The sequence below is a fragment of the Neodiprion virginianus genome, chromosome 5 (assembly GCF_021901495.1).
Source record: "Neodiprion virginianus isolate iyNeoVirg1 chromosome 5, iyNeoVirg1.1, whole genome shotgun sequence".
In the NCBI taxonomy this organism is placed as follows: domain Eukaryota; kingdom Metazoa; phylum Arthropoda; class Insecta; order Hymenoptera; family Diprionidae; genus Neodiprion; species Neodiprion virginianus.
The window spans coordinates 3,243,080-3,253,163 of record NC_060881.1 but is presented as its reverse complement, the minus strand read 5'-3'; the positions used below and the strand labels follow the sequence as shown (position 1 = coordinate 3,253,163).

At 37.0% G+C, this 10,084-nt stretch overlaps 1 protein-coding gene across 1 annotated transcript; it reads left to right on the top strand.

Annotated features, from left to right (window-relative positions):
* The first annotated feature begins 17 nt into the window (after window positions 1-17).
* Window positions 18-9,658, top strand: LOC124304731 (zinc finger protein 43-like). Its single transcript, XM_046763316.1, has 7 exons — window positions 18-397; window positions 6,135-6,251; window positions 6,344-7,789; window positions 7,875-8,159; window positions 8,295-8,525; window positions 8,614-8,795; window positions 9,160-9,658. The coding sequence occupies exons 1-7, from the start codon at window positions 242-244 to the stop codon at window positions 9,656-9,658; spliced, it is 2,916 nt and encodes a 971-aa protein (XP_046619272.1). The 5' UTR covers window positions 18-241.
* Window positions 9,659-10,084: the final 426 nt, after the last annotated feature.

Genomic DNA, 10,084 nt, shown 5'->3' with positions numbered 1-10,084 from the left:
AAGCGCGTTGACCGTGCAAAAGAGTGCAGTCTGCCGCAGCGAGTCGGCAATAGGCACGATTATTTTTTACGCGTTATTTCCTTTTTTTTTTTTAGTTTAAAAATAGTGTGTGTAACGATAATTTTTCCAGTGTTTAGTAATGGCAGGTTTAGGTATTGATGGTTTACTTTGATGTCATCGGTTCTCTTCCTGATGATTTTTCAACATTTCTCGGGTTCTCAAGTAGTCTGAACGGTGCCCCATGTCGGCGTACACAACAACGAAAATGGCGTTGGAAGAGGAGGCGCAGATCTGCAGGCTTTGCGGGCAGTGCGAGAGCATTTACATTGACGTATTTGGCGAGGAAGGGACCAAGAGATATCTGGGCTTGAAGATTCACACGAAAATCAACATTTTGGTAATTGTATACCTCAATTCTCATTTGATTACGCACACTCACTGCCCGGAGTCCAATGTTGTTGTCGGCTGGTCAAAACCGTCGAAGGCGGCGTTCGATCAATTACCCACGTGGATGGTCCTAGGTTTAAATGGCTTTTTTCCCTACACCGAAATCATCAAGAAAATTGAACCACGCTGATACTCGATTTCATTGCTAATGATTTCATTGATAAGGATATCCGAAGACTAAGGTCGATTGCCCCCCAACCATTTTGCGTAAAACTAGTATAAACATACTGCATGTTTTTGTTTTTTCTTAAAGTATCCGAATCTAGCAGTTAAGGTATAAATAGAATGATTTATTAAACGTTGTGATGATGCCTTTCAAGTCTGCGACTAGTTGTGAAAATTGTAAAACATAGCCTCTGTGTGATGTGAGAATTGTTGAAACTATTTCATAATCTGACACATACCATGTGTGTCGCAGCAGGTACGTCTTTTGTTTGTAGCTGTAAGCTTAGACTTTAATCCTGTAAACTTTTATTGTTTTCAATAGAGTATAGAGCGGTAGGCTTTTAAAATATTACGTCGCTCATCTGTACTGTTTCATTTGAGAAGTTTGTTTTTTTTATCGTCAACCTGATTAGATATTTCGAAATGTGTCTATAGGTTTTTCAACCGCACGCCACATGCACATGTCTTCTTGAATTTGAAGTATTTTATTTCAGTTGAACCATCTGTCCTTTATTGTGTGAATTTATGGGTAATACATGGATACGGCAGTATTCTCTGAGAAAAAAGATCATGTATGCTATACGTTTATCGAGTTGATGCAGAGTATCGAGTAATACAAGACACATTAAGTTCCGAAAGTTTCCTTATTTATTCTTTTCCTTTATAAATTATTATAAAACTATTAGAACAGCACGAAACACAACAAAAGATACTGAAATAAATTGTTTTCGTAAGTTTTGTTTTGTCTCCTTGTCAACAAAATAAATATATTATGTTGGTTCTCATATTATTACTTCTATCCTCTAAAACATTATTCGTCGACTGTTTAAGTCTTTTATTATTACTCGGTTTTTGTTTATTCGCTGTATGCCTAAGCCTTAGAATTTTTGTTTGAATCGCAGATAGATGAGAGGGACCCGCTGCCCAAGGCGATCTGCGTACAGTGCCTGGGCAAGCTGGAATTCGTTTGCGATTTTCAGGAGGAATGCCTTCGCACCCAACAACTGTTGCGCGATCGTTTCAATTGGCCATCTCCCACTGACGTTGTAAGTCATATATATTGTTTTCACTGTAACACTAGCTAAATCCCCATAGCTCTGCCGCTCTATTACTCTATATCTGATACAATTGATTGCAAGTACACGTTCTGCTTGGATGTTTTTCTCTCCGTGTGAAATGGACTCGTGGTATATTTTATATATTTTCTACTTTTGTTTTTGATTTCAACTTACAATGGAATTAAAAATCATTTCTAACCATGTGCCTTTCACACTGGGGCTTTCTGCTCAATGTTGCCAAATCAGGAGCATCAAAGATTGAAGTATTTCACTTTATAGTATAGTGCCAAGAAATATTTCTATTTATTCCAGATGAAGGATTTATCTTTGCTTTTCTGCTTCAATTCCTGTGCGTGGCAACATTGATTAGCTTGCTGAGTCCAAAACAAACGGTGCCTGCAAATAAATAGTCTTCGAGTTTTTGTGTAAAACCTCATAAATTTTCATTATGTACACATCTTTCTGTGGGTACTTCGAGCACATCAGTGTCCTCGTACGTTTAATTTGCTCTGTCTGCAGGATGAAGTGAAAAACGACCAAACTCCGTCTTGTCCTCCAATGAACAACAATAACGTCGACAAAAACCAAAATCCCCCAGGTGAAGATGCCGTTTCCAAAGACTGCAATCAAAGTCTACCTTTGGATGGCCAAATTTCACCTATCGTTGAAGGCACTGGTATATCAATTGACCCAGATTCGGTTGAAACGTCAGTCACAAATCTGCCTATAAAGCAACCTCAAGTTGATATTTTGGTGGATTTAACGGAAAAAACAGCAACAACAAATACAACTCAATGCGATAATTTGCAAAATACTCAACAGCCAATTAGTAAAAGTAACAGTAGTAGTAGTAGTCGTAGTAGTAATAGTAATAATAATAATAGCAGCAGCAGTGGTACAAATAACGATACACCTGGATTTGACATAAATGAAGTCTGTCAGAATGCACCAATTGCAAATAGGCTACGAAGCCACGGCAATAACACAGAAAATATTGGCTCAGTGGCCTGCCAGAATTCAGAGGTGTCTGAGCCATCCCAGGAGCATGGTGATATGATACAGATTCCCACTTCTGCCTTGAACAAGGTTCTTACAACTGTTGCTAATTCAGAGAATATGCAAGTCACGGTCAAAGAATCTACAGGTATGAATGGTTGCAATGAGGACATTAACTTCATTATTGAGTTGCGGCACAAACAAAAAACCGACTGTGTTACCGTCCTGGCCAAGGTGTTTCCTGATCAGGGCTCATGCATGGTAGATCGTGGGGCTATAGTAAAACTCCTTGAAAATCAGAACGGCTCAGAGATTCGTGCTATTGTTGACAAAGTATTCAACCGAACGAACTCTAAGGAGGATGAAGATGGGGACGTTGAGGCACGGCTACTAGCTGGACGGAATCCAGAAGACCTCTTCCGCATGGACGGAGAAGAAATTAGCGTGGATGAAAACATTGAGCAGACAATTGTGGACAAGCGATCGCGCTACATTTGTCGGCTTTGCCGAAAGAAATACAGCCGCAAGGACAAGTGTATCGTTCATGTCAAAACTCATCTCGGGATAAAACAATACTTGTGTACCCTCTGCCCAGCTAAATTTGTCTGCAAATCTGACGTTCTGAAGCATATCAGGTCCACCCACACAAATCCAAGGCCCTTCCAATGTCCCAAGTGCCCAAGGAGATTGCGGTCTAAATTCGACCTCACAGAACATGAGAATGTACACCAAGGCATAAAGCCATATGCATGTGACGAATGCGGCCTTCGATATCACCATAAAGTTTCACTACAAATGCATGCCAAGTCTCACCTACCCTCCCAGAATCTTGCGTGTGAGTACTGTGGCAATGTGTTTCCGTTTCGCACGAGACTGCTGAGCCACATAGCCAGCGTTCATATGAAGAATCGGCGAAATTTCCGATGCCACTTCTGTTACAATTTGTACTCTAGCTTATCCGTACTAAATGACCATATCAAGTCCAGCCATGCTGCAACCCATGTCTGCGAAGTTTGCGGCAAAGAGTTCAAAGTAAAGTCGAAGTACAAGAGTCACGTGCTTCAGCACAAAAATCCAAGGCCGTTCAGTTGCCCCGTTTGCAATAATAAATACGCTTCTAGGACATTTTTGAGTGAGCATCTATCGAAACATCAGGGCCTTCGTAAACATGTATGCCAGAAGTGTGGTGCAACTTTTGCTCAGGCAAGTCATCTGGCTGCCCACAGACACGTCCACGGAGAGAAAAAGTACCCTTGTCCTGATTGCGGACGACGTTTCAACCGGCAAGATAACATGAAGGTGCATAGGAAACGGCACTTTAAGTCTACAAGCGCCAAGCCAAAGGATAAGCAAAAGGGAACCAAGGCTGCTGCTAAGGACAATGTTGATCCTGCAATTCCAATTGAAAAATAGTTTAAACTTGGATTATATCCAATAGTTTCCTTTGGTTGTACACTAAAGTGCCAAGCAAACAGTTCTTATCTTTATTCCTGTTTTGCCCTTTAAGTTTATACCCAGAAATTTGGGCTAACTGTAGGAAAGATTGACTGTGGGGCAAAAAATTCCAATGAAATTATGCAGACTGGAAAAAAGGTTGATAGATATCTTTGGCAAATCATAAGTCGCGACTAAAAATCTGTAGGGCTTCCAAGGTGAGATGTCACAAACATGTGACATATGAAAAATTCTCAAAAATTTGATGTAAAGTACAGGTTTGAAATTTGTAACGTTTATGTAACAATGTGTTTTTCGGAAAAATCGTTATTTCGTAACTTCAATACTGACTGAAATTCAGTAAACCTTACTGAAACAGTACATACGGATTCTGAAAACTCAGCACCTTCAAAGCCATTGTAAAGATGGAAGTCAGTGATTTATTTATTTTTTACTAATAATTCGTTATGTCAACGTTACTAATTTCAAATTTATTGTAAAATAAAACAATTTTCCACTGTTTATCTAACTAATTTAAATGAAATTTGAAGAGGGATGTATAAGACTACTTTTGTGACTTTTATACTGAGATAGTAACGAGCGAATATATATTTTTGAAAATTCTACATTTAGAATTAACTTTAAGAAAGTTCCAAACCGTATGAGATAAATATTATACAGTAATCATTGTTTTAGGAAAGTATTTGCGTTAAACTTCCAGAGCTGGTGTCAAAAAGATTAAAATCTTTTGCTATAAACAGTGCAATTAATACATCTGCATTGATTATTTGATGCTCAGGTTCACAGGAGATTTATGATAATCAATTGAATATGTATGCAGGTGCCTTTAACTTAAGAAAACGGCCTGGCTGTTGGTTTGTGAAAACATTCATGTAATTGAAAACGAGTAAACAGCATCAACTTTATACTAATTCATATTAACTAAAAGAAAATTTGATGCATTTCTCATGCGATCTAGCAAAAAATGGGTAACTCCTTATCAAAGTAGTATTTATGGACGAATCGGCTAAGGTCTATTATTAAGAGAGAGCTGAAGTCACTATATTATGATTTTCTTTTAAATAACCTTCAGCAATTTGCAATACCGTAGCATCAAATATTTATATTCATTTCGATAAAGATAGCACAATTTTGTGTTATTTAATATTGAATATAAAAGTTCTGCATGTGTTTGACCGTTGACATAAGCGGTTAAAGAAATGTAAACACGGAAAGCAACGAATTCATACAAATTAATTTTTCAATCGAACTTTGAATAAAACCGTAATACATTGTCTTTGCCGAACTAAATAGAAGTAATTAATTATGCTACAGCTATTTTTTTGAAGATTATGTTAGTAAAAAACAATCCGTACTCATTGTCAGTTCAGCTTCCAATTATTGTTAACAACATGAAAAAATTTTGTCATGAACATTTTTTTTAAATATCTATTTGAGTTACCAAATCAGAATGTTTATCTGAAACCATTAACACTATGTGTTGAATTAAGAAATAGCAAAGTACCTCTGAAAAAAACATCTGTTCTATTTGATAAGATCATGAATAAAGAATGATATTTTGAAACACCGAAAATATCGTTTACAATCATAATATAGGCATGGGTTAACCATTTTCCACGACCCGAGAAAAAAGTAAAGTTCACCTGGTATTAAGCCAAAACGACATACTCGAATTGCTTTACTATCTAATCACCAAAAAACATAATCCATCCACATATCCATCCTTGAATAGATTGCACTTCTAGAATAATAAGCTGAATACCATCTGGATGTTAGTTAGCTCGCAGCTTACCTATATCTTAAGCTAAACGAATCTTTTTCTTTGATGATTTATAAACGGAAAATGAAAAAGAAATACAATTAGTAAAGGAAGCGTAATTATCTAATTTATTATGTAAGTATATTCAATTACCCCACAAGAAATTCTATGAACCCTGATATTTATTTGATATCTTTATTATACTATTCAACTTATTTGTATAACTGATTTCAACTCGGATTTTATTTTTATAGATCAAGGAGGATGATGGATTGACACAGAAAGTTTGCATGCGGTGCATAGGCACCCTGGAATTTGTTAGCGATTTTCACACCAAATGTCATGAAACACAACAACAACTTTTACAAGCTGTAAGTTTATATAGTATATTTTTAACATTCCCTTAGATAGTTACATATTATTTATGTCAATTAACTGAACCACACAAATTTTCCAATTTCAGAAAGAACGAACAAAAAAATTGACCGAGCGTGATGTTAAAATAGATTCAGAAGTGGATAAAGAAAATATTTTGCCGAACAACAGCTTGATTATATCTAATGGAGCTGAATTAAAAGTCTTGCCTACCACAGAAGATGTAAAGTTCGAAGGAAACAGACCCTTCGAACAAATTTTTGAATATCACAACAAACAGTCTTTACCAAGAAAGAGCAGTCGCATTCAGAAGAAAAAATTAAACAAAGTCAAGATACTTAAAGAGGAGAACAAGGTTTTTGAACGTGCGACCGGCTCTTTGGAAAATATTGGCAATTTAAGGGAGAACGGAGTAATGGAAATTTCAGAGTGTCAAAATCAGAGAACTTTGCCTAATAAAACACGTAAAGCAGCATTGGCCCAGAGCCGTAATTCTAAAACAATAAAAACGCATGGAAAAAGTTGCAATGGTCTTGGCCAAGGAGGCGCTACACTCACCCATAGTGACAAACGAAAAATAGGGCGGAAAAACTGTGGTAATAGGAAAATGCAAAAAAATGAAAGCAAAAATCTAGCATGTTCAACTTCGTGGAAGAACAATTTGATGGAAAGAGGTGTCAGAGGTACAGGTAGAGCTGTACAGGGGATTATTAAATTCGATGGTAAATGTTCCAAGCATAATTCTCGAAATGAGAATAATTCCAAGAAATTCGATGAGCAGCTTACAACTTTCACTGAGGATAAAATTAACGAATCTAACAATGTACCAAATATGCTAAAAGGTGAGAGCTCAAATTGGACAATGAATCGAAGTGAGAAATTTGTGAAATTACGAGCTTGTGCTATAATGTCAATCACACAATGTTCTTCAAGAGGAGTAGGCGCAGAATCAGTTGAGAAAAGTCCCCAACCTGGTGAGGAGGCTGGAGAAATACAATCCTGGAAGTATGATACAACGAAAGAATGGGCAGATGACGATATTTCAAAAATTGAATCTGTACAAGATGTCGGGCGTGAAACGAATTCCACAGCAGCTTTGCTGGTGAGAAACTCAGTGATCAAATTGGTAAAGGATGTTCAAACAAATAGAGGTGATGAATTTGCATCGACATTACTAACAGTGGTAGGTTCGTCAAACGATGAAATAAATTGTCAAAGAAACGAGTCGAAGATCATTGACGCACCATTGTCTTTAATAGATTCATTGAAGGACGATGGTTCGCAAGAATTAAATAAGCATAGTAAACGAAATGTTACCAGTTGTCAGGATAGACGAAAAAAGTCTGAGGGTCGATTTGGTAAACTTACCGAACTGATAACAAACGAGCAGAAGGAGATCATAGAAACTCTGTATACTGTGAACATGGGTGTAGTCAATGACGAGAAGGTTCACAAAAATATAAAGATTTTAGATAAAGTGAGAGTAACGTGTTCAATATGTGGAAAGATATACTCAAGAATGGACAAATGCCAGGTAAATGACTACTTCTTTTTTGCTAACTTGTGCAGCATCTAGATGTAACTGGAAAATTTTTACTATACTGTAACAAATCCAACAGGTGCATGTTTGGGGTCACCTAAACATGAAGCCGTATTGTTGCAAATCGTGCGACTTTGTCACACTAACAGTGAGCAACATTCGCTGCCACATAAGAAAACGTCATTTAAAGATTAAACCGTTCCACTGCAATCTATGTGAGAAAAGTTACGGCACTGCAGTCTTGCTAGAGGAACACATTAATTCTCATACGGGCGCAAAACCTTACAAATGCAAAATTTGCGACTTCGCCACTTCCAACAGGCAGGTGCTGAGCTATCACAAAACTACCCATAAACCCGCGAAAGTGAGTATATGACGTAATACTTGATATAATTGTAACATGTCGAAGTGTTCATAAATTACCAAGCCTTATTCCTATGCTCCTGAACTTGGGAAAAGCTTTGCGTCATGTACTATAAGTTACATTCATATTTTACAGGATATATCCTGCGAGGTTTGTGGCAAGAAGTTTTTCTCAAATTGCAGAATGCGAGCACACATGATTGTGCACAAAAAAGATAGGAGTCTGATATGCAAGCTTTGCTCCACATATCTTTGCAATGCAGAGGCCCTCAAAAAGCATTACGACAAGGTTCACTCGCGGGACTACATCTGCAGTGTTTGCGGTATACGAACCAAGTCGAAAAAAGCTTTAACCAACCATGAAAAAGTAATTTCCGTAGTTTTTATATGTACATGCTCACACAATGAACAAAATGAATAGAAATAAATTTACCAGGACCGTTGTGAAATCACAGGTACATTCAGCAGCTAAATACAGGTGTCCACTTTGTTCAAACGTCTACAAAAGTAAACATATGCTGAAGGAGCATATTCTTAAACATCAAGGAATTCGAAAGTACAAATGCGAATTGTGCCAGAAGTCTTTTGGCCAACAATCCCACATCTCTGCTCATATGAGTGTGCATATGGGTAAAAGGTGAATTTGTCAAGAAATATTTCAGTTACTTCCAAAATTTTATTTCCCCTTTTACAATAATATCTTAGGTTTGGTAGTAGAATGCTTTCAATTTGTTGGCAAGCAAAGAATATTTACAAGTCCTCTGTTATTTGTAATAATTAAATGAACAAGGACAAATAAAAAGCTGCTTTATTAAACCTTGGGACTGATCCCCTTAGGTGATGCACAATACTGTTGAGGATTTACATATTCATGAGCATACATGTATACATATATCTAACAACAAGTATTGTACAAATAAGCGAAAATTGAAAAATTGAACCTAATGTTTTTTCGGACCATCCTATACTTAAAATGAGTATTGTTCAACGGTTTCTTTCAGATATCCATGTCCTGGCTGCAGTAAACTCTTCAACCGTAAAGACAATATGAGAATCCATACACGACGCTGTAAGGTATTCAATTCTAATCCGGAAATGAAGAATGTGTGGATGGATCAAATGGATGCTACCAGTTCTTGTGTAACGAATACCAAATCCGTCTCAGTATCAGAAGCGCCCGCCATACCAGCTGCTACAATGCAAGCGTCTACTTATTCAAAGCCTGATGAAAAAATTGAGACTAACTTAGGAATGACGAAGATAAACTTACCGGGCACGACTGATGAGTCTACATCTTTTAAATCGACCTCGGACCTACGAGATTCACGTGACTTTATACGTGACCAAGGCATTGGGGAATTCAAATCCGACAAGGATGGAAAAGTTCTACGACTGGGTGAAGTAGAAGTATTCCCACTGCCAAATACCAACATAATCGCTTTTCAGAATGAGGGTAATATGGTTATTACCGAGAATGTACTGAGACCCGAATGTTTTTAGTTCCTATGACGTCCAAGTTATCAACTGTTTGTTTTATTCCTCTCTTTAATTGATAATTCAAATTGCAGTTTGAATACAACCTTGCCGGCGTTCTATATTTTCGAGTCGTGAACTAATCACGTGACTTCTTAGCGTGATGATGTCTAAATCTCCAGCTTGTAAACTGTCCATATATTGTAACTAAAAGACTGATTTACCCTGAGACTGTAATTGAAAGTTCCTAAATAAAGTTAATTTTTTTACATAATTTTTTAGCGCTATTTTTGTACTGTCTTCTACGACTTAATTGAGATTGAAAATTCTTTGATTTCAAGAATTGCCAAACATCGGTTGCTGAAATCTTCGCAATGGAAACCCGACAAATTTTGAAAAAAAATCCGCGGAATTACTCTTACATAGTATAACAAAACCCCAAAAAGAAAAACG

Bases quoted from the DNA above. Each gene is read 5' to 3' on its own strand.
- LOC124304731 (XM_046763316.1), top strand. From the start codon at position 242: ATGTCGGCGTACACAACAACGAAAATGGCGTTGGAAGAGGAGGCGCAG. The intron at 6,252-6,343 runs GTAAGTTTATAT...TTCCAATTTCAG, and splicing joins AACAACAACTTTTACAAGCT to AAAGAACGAACAAAAAAATT. The intron at 7,790-7,874 runs GTAAATGACTAC...CAAATCCAACAG, and splicing joins CAAGAATGGACAAATGCCAG to GTGCATGTTTGGGGTCACCT.